Source organism: Palaemon carinicauda, chromosome 28 (genome assembly GCF_036898095.1).
Source record: "Palaemon carinicauda isolate YSFRI2023 chromosome 28, ASM3689809v2, whole genome shotgun sequence".
NCBI lineage: Eukaryota > Metazoa > Arthropoda > Malacostraca > Decapoda > Palaemonidae > Palaemon > Palaemon carinicauda.
The window spans coordinates 79,401,398-79,416,397 of record NC_090752.1 but is presented as its reverse complement, the minus strand read 5'-3'; the positions used below and the strand labels follow the sequence as shown (position 1 = coordinate 79,416,397).

The 15,000-nt window shown below is 34.0% G+C and overlaps 1 protein-coding gene across 1 annotated transcript in view; it reads left to right on the top strand.

The window, feature by feature from the left end:
- LOC137621901 (uncharacterized) overlaps positions 1-15,000 on the top strand; it is a 341,038-nt gene that overhangs the window by 159,273 nt on the left and 166,765 nt on the right. Inside the window, exon 3 of the mRNA XM_068352405.1 lies at positions 11,003-11,131. Within this exon, the coding sequence (XP_068208506.1) occupies positions 11,003-11,131 (129 nt within the window). The remainder of the gene's footprint in view (positions 1-11,002; positions 11,132-15,000) is intronic.

Sequence of the window (15,000 nt, the reverse complement as noted above, 5' to 3'; positions counted from 1 at the left end):
TTGCCGTAACGATCTGCCTTGCTAAAAAAAAACAAAAATAAACAGACTTCTGACTTGTGAATCCAGCGTCATAGATAAAAATGTTTTGATTATGATTCCACTTAATAATTTCTTTAGACAATGAAAGTATTTTTTCATAATTAACCGAACTCTCGCAGCTTATTAATCGACCAAATTCACGGGTGTTGGCTTAACCCGGAACTTACAAAGTTCAAACTCGGTACAAATAGTTTGGTTATAGTCGATCAGGTTCATATGAGGGTTATTTGATGATATATCTGTTTTTTATATCATCCATCATACTTTATCTTATTTTATTGATCATTAAGGTTAATCTAACCTTTCAATTTCCTTTTGTGCACTAGATTGCTTTCCTTATTTGGACCCATTAGCTTTCGCATTCAGCTTCTATGACTGGGGCTGCAACTTGCCCATAAATATATAATCTCATATTTATGAGATTATTTAGACAATAATAATAATAAAAATAATAATAATAATAATGATAATAATAATAATAATAATAATAATAATAATAATAATAATAATAATAATGCGATGACGCCCTCAGTAACATTGTCTTTAACTGAACTTTCCTTAATGAGGGTTCTACTTGAAACAGCACGTATTGTAAGGAAAGCTGGATTGACCCGGAGCCCCGAACTATAAACCACGAGTCTTTGTACTGTGTTTGAGGAAAATAATAATAATAATAATAATAATAATAATAATAATAATAATAATAATATAACAACAACAATAATAATAATAATAATAATAATAATAATAATAATAATAATAATAATAATAGCGGGGAACAATTAGTTTACCAAGAGATTGCATCTATCTATGAAATGACAAGAAACGAGATGACACCCCCCCCCCTCCCCACAAAAAAAAAAAAAAAACATTATCACCTGAAGAGTTATCTCAAGTTATCAGTCAATCATAATGGATGAAAACTTTTTTTTGAAAGATGAAAAGCTGATAGAATCCGATCCTGGAAAACACGGAAACATCAAACTGCGTTTGTATAAAATATCTCTTTGGATATGAAACGGGAGGAAACAATTTAACCCGCCCGTCGACCGTGCTATTGGAAGCCCGTTTTAATTACAAAGCTCTAATGATGACTCGGGTCATATGCTAATTGGTTTGTCATTGATGATTCATTAGGTGTTTGTTATTAATTTAATACGCTTTTGTTCTCTCACATTTCAGAGAATCTGCATATTTCAGAGGCCAATGAACCCCGGTGCCAGGTTTTTTTTTTTTTATCAATTGGTCGTTATTTTGAATTGAAATTATATTTGACGGTTAATTTTTTTGCATTTTTATATATTGATAACGATATAGCTTTTATTGTTGGTTGATTGGTAATGTTTATTAGTTTTTATTTTTTTGGTCAAATCACATTTATCGTTGCGTTTACTGTTACTATGATTATACTTATCATCATCATCATCATCATCATCATTATTTATTAGTCGAGCCCGGTGAGGAAAATAAAATAAATAAACTACATGAGAAGAAATGAATAACTTAATATAACCGGTAACAACGTTGAAATAGATCAGTCTGATATAAACTATGAAGAGATAATTACGATAGTCTGTTCAACATAAAAACGTCCCCTGCTAGTTTGAACTTCTGAAGTTCCAAAGATTCAACAGCTTGATTAGGAACATCATTCCACAACCTAATAATAGCTGAAATAAAACTGCTAGAGTATTATTGCGACTTTTGAAGGAGAAGGCATGACTGTTAGCATTATCTGCATCCCTAGTAGTACGTGCAGGTTAGTACTGTCAGGGAATATCTGAATGCAAAGGATGGTCAGAGTTATGAAGAATCTTGTGCAACTTGCGTAAAGAACTAATTGAACGACGGTACCAAAGATTAATATCTAGATCAAGAATAAGAAATTTACTAGACCGCAAGTTCTTGTACGACAGATTAAGATGAGAATCAGCAGCTGAAGACAAAATAGAAACTAATACTCGAAATAAAGCAGAATGAAAGAATTAAAACATTTCAGAATAAGTTGATCACCGAAAATCTTAACTTTCTCAATAAGCCATTTTTCCTTCCAATTAAAGAAACAGACCGAATATGTTTCTCAAGAGAATTTTCAATCAAGAATCACACCTAATATTTTAAAAGAGTCATACAGAGTTCAAAAAACAATATCAATACTGAGATCTGGATGTTGAGGAGCCACCATCATCGAACTACTAACAATCATAATTTGAGTTTCATTAGGATTTAACTTCGTGCAGATAATGTACACTATGCACTAATTTTAGCTAAATCCCTATTAAGGGATTCAGCAACCCCAGATCTACATTTAGATGATAGAATTGATGCAAAGAATATGGTATCATCTGCAAATTTAACGAGCGTGTTTTCTAGGCGAAACCACATATCGTGTACATGGTATAAAAAGTAATGGGACAAAAACACTACCCTGAGGAACACCAGATATCCCTCTTGTACTCAACTATGGTCCCCATCAACAACTACTCTTTGTAATCTATTACTCAATAGTTCAATAATGATGCTAAGCAAGGAGCGCCCCACTCCTAACTGTTTGAGTTTGAGAACGAGGACCTCATGATTAACTCGGTCAAAGGCAGCACTACAATCAAGGCAAATCAAACGAACTTTCTGACCACAATCAAGAGATATATTTTCAAGTGCAAAAGGAACCTATTCTTGCTAACTTGTGTAAAATAACAGACTAAAATAACAGGAAAAATTTAATTTAGGTCCATCAAGTCTTTTAATTTCACTGTACCGAAAATAGTTTAGTTTCAAGAATACATGAATGAGGACAATCGAGTTTCTGATTACTTTGTTTACTGCCAAACAAAACAGCCATAACGGATGCCTTTTTCTTTGGACAGCGAGTGACAGAGCCATCTGGTTTAAGTAAAGGAGAATCTGTTAATTCTACACCAAAGAACGCAGAATTAAGGATAGCCAACCACTTATGTTTCTGGTCATATCCGAAAGGGTTTCTTTGACTGTTAATTGTTATCTTTTTTCAGTTGAAGCATAATATCTACGAGCAACACCTCTTGGTCGAGTATAGTTATTTCATGTCAAATCTGATATGTTACCCTTCCAAAGATGATAGGCCTCCTGATTCTCCAAATAAACATGTTTACAATCACCACTGAACCAGTGCTTATCTTTCACTCAATATTTTAGCACATGAGAAGGGATACACTTATCAATTTTGTTGACTAGATTCTCATTCAAAACAACAACTGCCTCAACACCTTTATACAATTGAGAAAAATTCAAATTCTGCTTGAGATTTTATATATATATCCTACGTGACTAAGAGACATAAGGGACAGGGTGCTCTGTCTTAATTACTATCGTAATTAAAGCATGATCAGATGTCCCAACTGGAGAACCAACCTTACATATTATAACGCCAGGGGACCCAGTGTATAATAGGTACAAACAGTTACTATAACTATATGTTTACTTTATTATTATTATTATTATTATTATTATTATTATTATTATTATTATTATTATTATCATAATTTTACCTTGCGTCAACCACGTAATAGTAGGTATTTTACATTTTCTTATTATAATTTTCACTAAGACAAAGGAGAGCTTGTTACCTTCATCATTTGCTTCTATAATTCTAACTTCGGCAAAAGATAACAAAGCTGTTCAGTGTCACCAGTAAATATCCTTGCAATATATTGCGAAAATAAAGCTATAAAATAGTGTTTACTGCAGACTCAGACCTTTTATGATATTTTAGTTAATGTTTCTACAATTTACTAAATAATTTCAGGTTATAATGAGTACCCGTAATGAGTCTGTTTGCCGTAATATATGCAAATCTCCATTAGTATACCATTAGTTTGGACGCTTAATAATTTCACTACGATTAAAAAGAAACATTTACGTTGGGCCAGTTTATTGAAAAATTAATTTCCTGACTTATGACCTAAGCAGCATATCAGGAATCTGATAGTCTGTCAATTGTAAGGTATATTGGCCTGAGTGGTGAAGGACAAACTTATTAAACCTGCTTGGGGGTAAAAGCCGTTTCCAAAGAGATATAATAAGAAGCGGAAAGTAATCTCCTTATATTGCTAATCCACTCAAATGAAAGAGAGGCATTTAGGTGAATGTACAGTAAATCCACAATTTCTGAGTGGGGATAACTAAGCGTGCTGAGATGGTTTGTGTATAAACATGATCAGCAAAGCTCTACTAGTCAGGGCCACCCATACTATATTAGTTTGCTGTGAGCTATCAGAGTAAAGCCACCCAACACCAATAATCCACAGTGGCCAGCCCCAGACATGAACAAAGACATGTCTGAGGCCTTTGTCCTGCAGTAGATTAGGAACAGCTGCATTTGTTGGTTGTTGTACATATATGAGAGAGAGAGAGAGAGAGAGAGAGAGAGAGAGAGAGAGAGAGAGAGAGAGAGAGAGAGAGAGTGGATGGATGGTTGTGTATCCAAATGTCTGGGAAATGCCGTAGGAAATACATACATAAAATGTCTTCATCCACCAACCAATTATATATCTATGGAATGACATCACCAGGTTTACATTAGCTTCGTTCCCAGCAATAACGATCATTGTTGAATGTCAAATAGCATTGAATTTCGCTAATTAGACAGGTCAAAATAATTAAGCTATTTTGTTAATGCGTCCTGTTACTCGCTTGCATTTCCGAGAGGAGAGTTTGTAGTTTGACATTCAAGACTGCTATGACAGACAAGTATCAAAGTTAACACGACATTGAGTGAATTGGCAAAAAAAATTTGATGCTAGTGCAGTTTTTCATTTATCTTTCTCAATTTAATTTTATAAGCTGGGCATTGCACGGTGAAAGATATTGACGGTGTAACATAAAAACCATAACTAATATTTTTTTTTACCAACAGTCAAGGTCATTGTTCATCAAAAGGTATTGATCAATTGAAAAGTCCTACTACTATTTTTCTTCTTTTTTGAGGGGCGGGTGGTTAGCTAACTGACTGATAGTCATTTTATTGCAATATTAAAGTGCACTCATTCTTACATTGCTTATTCCCTTTTCATTCCAGTTTTCGTTAGTCTGTATAACTATTTTCTTTCCCTTCTATTTTTTACACGGATGGTTATTGGATTGAATGGGAATTATAAATTAATAAAATTATAAAATTATAAATTATAAAAATGGAGGTAAAGTAGAAGGATATAAAGTAAGTGCACCTAGGAGCAGAAGGAACTCTACAGAGACCATTAAGTAATGCTTACAATGCACTGTGTGAGGTGCACTGACTATACTACCACCTTACGGGACCAACATGAATATGATAGGCTATTATTTTGCATTACAAATTCCTCTTTTGTTTCTTTTATTTATCTTTTCCTTTTAATTTCTGTTCTGTCTAATTTGTAAGTCCAGGGTCTTCTCAGGCTTTGGTCGGTTCAGGATGTTTTAAAATAGATTAATTAAAAGTTTGTTCTTTACAAAGAAAAAAAATCAGGTTATCCATTTCACAATTGTGTCAATCAGTTATAAGTTTTCATCAGTAGAATATAGGTCACAATGATGATAAAAAGGAATAATGAGGGTCTCTTCGCTAACCTATCAATAATTACATCATATTAGTGAATGCCGATTGATAGAATTATTTTTTTGGTCTAAGATTTTTTTTAGGAAACCGTGATTACAGAGCGCATGACTGATATGCATATTTCCCCCAAGAGAAAAGAAAAATAAATCGTAAAGAAACTCAAACAAAGGAAAGAGCAGAAGGGCCTGAAAAAAAAATATGCTCCATAAAAAGAAAGTAGCAGTAGCAAGCAAGGAGGTTTTCCGATAAGAACATGAATAGATCACTGCTTCTGCCCGGGTTTGAGAGGCACAGCTCGCGATGCCTCCAGCCAGGGGCGATTTCACCGAGGATCGACAGCCAACGCAGACACATCTCTGACATTAAACGAAAGTATCGAGACTCATCCAATCATAGTTATGTCCCCTTTGCGCCTCTTGGTTCCAGAGGAAGAGGAGGAGTAGGAGGAGGGGAAGTGGAAGAAGATAGGGAAGGTGAGGGCCCCCGGGGTATAAGCACACACTCGTGCGTCTTGGCCATAAGACTCATCCAATGACGGATGCATACCACCTCTCCACAAGCTCGGTTCTTTGAAGAGGAAAGGTCTTACGTTGCACGATGGGCCCATGGAGGAAAGACAGCAGTAGATCTAGCTGAAATGATTGCTTTAAACTACTCTCATATGAAATCTAAACTAAGACAAATGTGAAAGAAGACGAAGGGAATGTCATAAAATTGAAAAGGTAAGATAATGTAGAGAATTTGTAAGAATATACGGAACGACGGGAATCATATTAAACTCTCTCTCTCTCTCTCTCTCTCTCTCTCTCTCTCTCTCTCTCTCTCTCTCTCTCTCTCTCTCTCTCCATGAGTCACTTGTTTGTAAGATACATTCATAGGTATATATATATATATATATATATATATATATATATATATATATATATATATATATATATATATATATATATATATATATGTCTGGTTAAAGAGAGAGAGAGAGAGAGAGAGAGAGAGAGAGAGAGAGAGAGAGAGAGAGAGAGAGAGAGAGAGATATTTCAATGTCATCCTCCCATTTACCGTCTAGAATTATCTAATTAATATCGTAATACTAGAGATTTGCTGGAGGATTAAACAATAAATTTCCGACTAAATGAGGACGAATTGATATGTTCCGCACGACGGAGGCAAACATACCTTCATGTTTTATTCATCAGCCTTATTTGAATAATAATTTCATTTCAGAAAGCTCATTTCCCTTGATGTTCTTCTCTGGGCACCATGACGATACAAGAGGTTCCTCAGTATTCTTATCCGTGTAAAATTAATTAGTCCATAGAGGTTATTTACCAGAATTTCATATTAAATTTGAGTTCCCACGATTTTTTTTTCCAAAATTTGAAATTAAATTTTCTATGAGCTATGATAAATTGTTTACTAGAAATCGACAAACATATATATTTTTTTTCTATTCACGCCTAAATTTTTATTGGAGAAACTGAAATTTTCTATTGTTTATCACGTGTACAGTCAGTTTGTCCAATCCTTTTCGTTCAAAGTCATTTTGCCCAATCCTTTTCGTCCAACGTCTGTTTGTCCAATAATTTTTTGGTCCAACGTCTTTTTGTCCAATGATTTTTTGGTCCAACATCTTTTTGTCCGATGATTTAGTTGTTCCAGCGTGATTTTGACCAATTTTGTCTGGACGAAATGTTAGATTTTTATAGCAGTTTTATTAATATAAAGGTATATATACTGCATATATTAGATTATGTATGCCCGAGTATATTTGCAAGTAGAAATTTTTCCATGCGTTTTTATACATTAATTAAAAATACGACCAGAAAAAGTAAAATATGTAAGAAAGAAAATATATATTAATTTTAGACATTTTATTAATTATAGGCACAACCAGAAAAATGAATATATGGAAGACAGAAATTCATTTATATATGAAAATGCAAAATAAAATTAATATTTATTGCAGACATTGATATGCAAGAATAAAATATATATATTAAAGGCACTAATGAAAATGTAAAAAAAAAAAATCTTTAATCAACAAGATGCTTAGAAAGAGTGTAGGTTGTGAGCAAGAGCCTTTAAAAATTCATTTTTTTTTCATAAGAATCATTATGTGCAACCAAAGAATGTATACGCTGATTAATTTGCCTATATATATATATATATATATATATATATATATATATATATATATATATATATATATATATATGTATATATATATATATATATATATATATATATATATATATATATATATATATATATATAATTATATATTATGTACTGTATCCCCTCGATGAATGTGATCTATCTTGGTTTGAATCAAGCTAGTTTCATTCTCAAAACTTTATTAGCCGCCAAATATTAGGATGGGTTGCGCCTAAAGAAAACTTCAGTGACGAATGGTATCCTTCCAAAGCGTCACTTGTTCTTGGCAAATTATTGACCATTGCTGTTGACATTCCATAATGCCATTGGAAATAACGGAGGCTCTCTTCTTCTCCTTCTACCATGGCCTCTCACTACTCCCATATAGTTGACATCAAAGTAACTAATAAATTCTCCAGGAATTTCATCATTATCTGTTAGCTCTTCATATGCTTCCCCAACATCAGTTACTGGAATAAAGGCTAATGCCGAAAAGCACCGTACTTTTAAGCAATAATCAGATTCAGCGTTGTATTTTCTCGTAATCCTAAATCCGTAATTTTTCGATATAATTGTTGTCCCAAATGGTAAAAAACATCCTACTATTGAGAAATTTGGAAAAATAGAAGTGAATGCTCTATGAATGGCTATTTCAACGTCTACCATCAGTTACGCACACTGTTTGAAATGCTTTGAACTGGCCCTTCCTTCATTTCAGCTACAGTGTTTCTTGCTCTTACCAACGCTGTTTCTGCTGGATGTTTGTACTCGCCTGACACATACACAATTTCTGTAGTATCTTCTTGTATCACGGTATGAATCCGCACTGAGCAGGATTTTCTAAATTCACACCGCCAATAATCTTTATGCAATTTTCGATTGTGAGAGTGAAAATCATAAATGTAATTGTTCTTGTCAACTACTTTCTTTTTTCTTTTTGAAGACGTTAGAAATGTTGCCATTGTGTTGATGCTTCCTTTTGAATTCAGGGACAAGAAACAAGTTTACTAAATTTTCCAAACAAAACATTACTTCTATTTTGAGAAATTTCTCTTAGCAACAACCTAACTACCAAAGAATCACTTCTATTTTGGGAAATGGCTCTTAGCAACAACCTAACTACCAAAGAATCACTTCTATTTTGGGAAATGGCTCTTAGCAACAACTTAACTACCAAAGAATCACTTCTATTTTGGGAAATGGCTCAAACTACCGAGGAATCATTGGATTACCTAATGACAAAACTACCGAGTTTTACGTTCAGATATTGAATAAATGGTCTAACAAAAAAGAAAAAAAAACATGGATATTGGACTAAAAGACAATGGACCAAAAAACCCATGGACGAAGAGACGATAGATTAAAAAATCGTCGGACAAAGAGACGTTGGACCAAAGGGAGTGGACAAAGAGACGTTGGACGAAGTGACGTCGGACGAAAAGGCATATAACCGTTTATCATATGTTGGTTGTTAGAAATAGACAGAAGTTTGTCTACTATTCCTCAAATGATGTTTTTTTAATAATCAATAAGCAATAAAGTTTCATACAATAGAATCTAAGAGATACTTAGCTGTTAGTATTCATTGATCATTTAAAGGAATTTGAAAGATTTTTTTAGTTGTTACTTATTGTTGGTCACATGTGTGTAAACTTATCTATCACTAGGCAAAGATTTTGGATCTGAATTTAACGAATTTTTTATTTTTATCTATTTTCACTTATTAATTTTGATTCATTAACTTGAATTGTTATCAGATGACACATATTGTTTTTGAAATTATGATAGAAGTTTCCTATTAGCTATATCAGATTCGCTAACACCTTTTGAAATAAAGTTTTCTTTTAAACTGACAGATTGTATGTCAGTTTTGCCTCAAATTTCAAATCATTATTATGAATATTTTTCCAAATTGACTTTTTTTTTTCTTTTGCACATCTCGTAATAAAATCCGACAGAAACCTCTCAGTCAGCCCTTACAAGTTGGTTTGTCATATATAGCAGAAACCTACCAATTTATGACACTGCACTTTTATTTTAAAAGACTAGAAACGCGGATGATTAAGATTTTACATTGTTTGTGCTCCGTATACACCAGGTCCCGCCTGCTTGAAATATTCCTGCTGTTGCATATTTCATAAGCACGTGCGTATGCAGCAAACACAAAAACAGAGAGAAATGATAAAACTGAAACTTATAGTATCGAGGAATATGGGTTGATACACAATTTATTCTTTCAATTATTCACTTGTTAACAAGACAAAGGGTACAAGATATCTCCATTACAACTATGCAGTAGTATGTACTTTGAGCCAATATATATTTTTTCTTTCTATTGTTTAACACATTATTCCTACGGATCATCCGTTACAGTTTCAAAGCTCTGTCTTTATAATGATACATTGATTAAATAAAAAATCAATGATCTGGTGTTATTACAACAAATGTCCCCACACCCTAATGTTACCCCATTAGTATTTTTGTGTATTTAACGCATCATTGACTCATCATGGAAATCTGAATATTATTTAGGTTCTTTTTCATCTTATTAATCTATACAAATTGGTAATATATTAATAATATTTATATTGCTAGACCGAATTAGAGAATTATAGGCCTACTTTGGTTCCGACCATGAACATCTGTGTTCGGCGCTCAAATCGTACTCAGGAAAGATGCACTTATCAATCAAAATTCCCCTTCAGTAGAATCTACAGCCAGTATGGCATAAGGCCGGCTCAATCTTCTTCAACTTTCAACCGACAGATTACGACTTCATTTAACAAGCATTAATGAAAAAGATAGAATATATAAAACCAAATCAAATTTCCTTTTCGCTCTGATTTTTGCGGCTCATCATTACCACAATCGTCTATTGATTACTTTTCTTCTCCTTCCCCAACCCCCTTTTGCGTAGCATCATCCCACAGCTTCTTTCATCTTCAGATATCTCATTTTTGCATCCCACCTCATCTTTCAGATTCACAAACCGGAGCATCAAGCTAAGAAGGCTTTAATTAGCACGATTTGTTAAAAGCCCTTCCATTCCCCCTCCCTCTCCCCCACCCAACAAGTCTTCTAGATATTTCTCTCCCCGGTTTTACACTTTCTCGGATAAAATCTTAACACCGACCTAGGTTTTTCTTTTTACTCACTTGGCTTTCCTTCTTTCAGACTTTCTCGGGGATTATTTTTTTTTATTCATTCTGATTCTTGCCTTCTTTTTCTTTGATACAGTTCCGCCAAATAAACCAAAGATTTTTAATGAAACGGGTCACTTGTTGACGACCGAAAGCGGAGCTGCTGCCATCATTGGACCTTACAACGAGGGCGACCCTTTGATGCTGCTGTGCAAAGTGCTCGGAGGTAAGTGTTTGCTAGATTTTCTTCCGCAGAGGATGTCTCTAGAAGGTATTTGTGAGTGAGATAGTTGGAGACATGTGCATGTCTTGTTGATTGTTTTTCGCATGGGTATCAGTAGGAATTTTATCATACCTCGTATTACAGTTGAAGGTATGTGTTGATATATATATATATATATATATATATATATATATATATATATATATATATATATGTATATATATATATATATATATATATATATATATATATGTGTGTGTGTGTGTGTGTGTGTGCCCATGAATGAATTCAGTGTGTTTGAAGTCGAAGCCATCCTAAAAAAAACTACCGATGGAAAGCCCCTGGATACGATGGAATAACTGCCGAGATGATATTCTCCGAAAATAAAGCGACTCCAAGACTATTTACAATATTACTTTGTAGAATATGGCATGAAGAGGAAAAACCTGATGAATGGGAGTTAGGAGTGCTGGTGAAAATAGCTAAAAAGGGAGACCTGACTGATTGCAATAATTACAGAGGCATAACACTTACGTCAGTTGTTATGAAAATATATAGTATGCTTATTCTTAAGAGACTGGAGAGAAAGATTGAGGAAAAGCTGAGAGATGAACAATCAGGATTTAGAAGAGGTAGAAGTTGCACTGACCAAATTTTCTTTTTGAGACATGTTGTACAGAAATACGTAGAATATAGAAATCCCTCTTTGATGGTATTTGTGGACAATAAAAAAGCCTTTGATAGTGTGCACCGGCCAATTTTGTGGAGAGTCCTGCGTTATTATGGAATTCCTCTTAAATATGTAAATTTGATTAAGTCTGTTGTAGAGCATAGCAAGTCCAAAGTTAATGTTTATGGAGTCTTATCAAGTGAGTTTCCAGTGAACAATGGAGTACTCCAAGGGAATGTGTTGTTACCAATGTTGTTTATCCTCCTCATGGACTTTGTAATGTGTAGAACAGTCAGAGGTAGTGGAAAAGGATTGGACTGGATTAGTGATAGGAATTTAGCAAACCTAGAGTAAGCTGATAAGGCTGTCCTTTTTAGCAGAGCACCACTGGATTTGCAATGCTTGCTTACTAGAATGCATGAAATATCACAGGAGGTGGGGCTGAAGATAAATTGAAGAGAGACAAAGATTATGAGAACGGAGCATACAATGGAACATGAAATATCATTGGAAGGAGAAAGGATTAATGAGGTAGAATTATTTAAGTATTTAGGGACAATGATCTCCAATACAGGGTCTTTAGAATTAGAGTTTAGTGAAAGATTGAAAAAAGCAAATCAGACAACGGCTAGCTTAAGTAAAATTTGGAAATCAAATCGCCTAAAATTTCATATAAGAATCAGACTATATATCACTTTAGTGAGATCGGTGTTAATCTATGGACATGAGTCATGGTATGACAATGAAATAATCCCCAATAGATTTAGTAGATTTGAGAATAAAGCCCCCAGAAGGATATTGAGGGTTAAATGGCAGGACAGGATTAGAAATGAAACTATAAGAGAGATTACTCGAGTACCATATGTGGATGACATGATGAGGGGTAGATAGAGATGGTTTGGGCATGCTCTTCGCACTCCCCAAGAGAGATTAGTTCACCAAACTTTTGACTGGGCTCCACAAGGCACTAGAAGAATTAGAAGACCCAGACCTACATGTCTTAGGACTAAAAAGCGTGAAGTAGGTGATGATCAAGGGAGAAGTATTAAATTAAAAGCTCAAGACAGAGACGACTGGCGAAATATAATCGAGGCCCTTTGCGTCAATAGGCGTAGGAGGAGATGATGATGATGATAATAATAATAATTATTATTATTATTATTATTATTATTATTATTATTATTATTAATTGCTAAGCTAGTTAGAAAACCAAGATGCTATAGGCCCAGGGGCACCAACAGGGAAAATAGCCTAATAAGGAAAGGAAAAAAGGAAAGATTAAATATTTCAAAAAAAGCAACAACATGAAAATTAATATTTTTTATATAAACTATGAATATTTTAACAAAACAAGAGGAAGAGAAATTAGATAGAATAGTGTACCCAAGTGTACCCTCAAGCAATAGAACTCTAACCAAGACAGTGGAAGACCATGGTACAGAGGCTATGGCACTACCCAAGACTAAAGAACAATGGTTTGATTTTGGTGAAGTTTAGGGGAAGGAAAAACTCATCTACCCAGACCTGTAATCTGCAAAGTGCAAAAGCCGAACCAAGATCTTGTATTAAAAGTAAAGGTTTTACTTTGCAGTCCAGTAGTTAACCCCTTGGGTGAAGAAGAATTGATTGGTAACCTCATTGTTGTCACGTGTATGAGGATTGAGGAGAATCTGTAAAGAATAGGCCACACTATTCGCTGTATGTGTAGGCAAAGGGAAAGAACCGTAACCAGAGAGAAGGATCAAATGTAGTACTGTCTAGCCAGTCAAAGGACACCATAACTCTCTAGTGGTAGTATCTCAACAGGTGGCTGGTGCCCTGGCCAACCTACTACCTACATAATATATAATATGCTTATATGCTTTGCTGCTACTTGTTTGTGGGTTTTTATTCATATATGCATTGACATGTAAAACATGTACAAATATGTAACTGTATTTTCATGTAGATAAGGTTGTATGTGCATGAATGTATATGGCAGTGTATACATCTATGTATATGCATCTGCAGGCTTGTAGGTATATATATTTGAATATGTTTACATCGACAAGTTTTTCAAGAAAAATTTATAGATATTCGCATGTCAAAATAAATAAATTGTATCGGAAGGCCTAAAAGAAAAATCCCTGACATCTGAAATCACTCTTCAAGTACGCCATCTGGCTAATGGCGTACGAGCTCTGCCTACGTAAACACTAGACTCTAGAGCAGGGATGGGGAACCTGTGGCCTTAAGGCCGCATATGGCATTCTGGACCATCAAGTGCGGCCTTCTACGGCCTTTGATATATGTACAGTATGTGTAGTATATTTCTGCTTTGACACTGAATATTATATGTTTGAAATCATTCTACTGTATGTACACACATACAAAAATGTACACACAGACAATAGGAAAGTTGTGTTCAGTGATGTACCTCCCTTAGAATGGAACCAATTTTTCCTTGTAGTCAATGAATCTTAACTGAACACAATTAGCCGTTTCCTTGTCACCTGCAACACCTGTTGTAGCTGACAAGGAAAAACTGCTAGTTGCAGTGAGTGAGTGATTTAACGTGTAATGGACGTGAGAGTTCCTGTTTTGTCCATCTCCTCACTGTGATCTATGTTAGTTTTAGATGAGTCAACGGGTTCCAGATTTTTGGCATGAAAATATTTTATTTGTGCTTTCACTAATGAGTTTTGATTTTATGAAAAACAGCTTCGTAAGGACAAGAGGAACAGACATTTTAACAACTTCAACAAGCAATGTCACAAAATATGACTAAATTTAGCTTCCTTATTATAATAAGTTATGCGCTGATGGTGTTCCAGCTATGATGGCTAAAAACTATGGATTTATTGAACATCTTAAGAAAGCAAATAATTGATTTTTATTTTCAATGAAAACCGCTAAGTGTGTTTAAACAGATACAATTTTTTTTACTGGGATGTTGCATTTTTATGAGGTGTGATTGTTTAAAAAGTACCTACTTGCCAATATAAAATATTTGAAAAGGTTATATTGTTGATATTTATAAGCTATCTTTTCCAAAACATTAATATTATTTTATTTATCACTTCAATACAAAGAACCTACTTGCTTAACTAAAGTAATTTACAAATGACATGCTTTCGATATTATTCATTTACTTACGGTAGTTTGAAAACTACCCAAACTTGAATGAAATATTTTAGAATTTAGTTTTCAATATAATTCATTT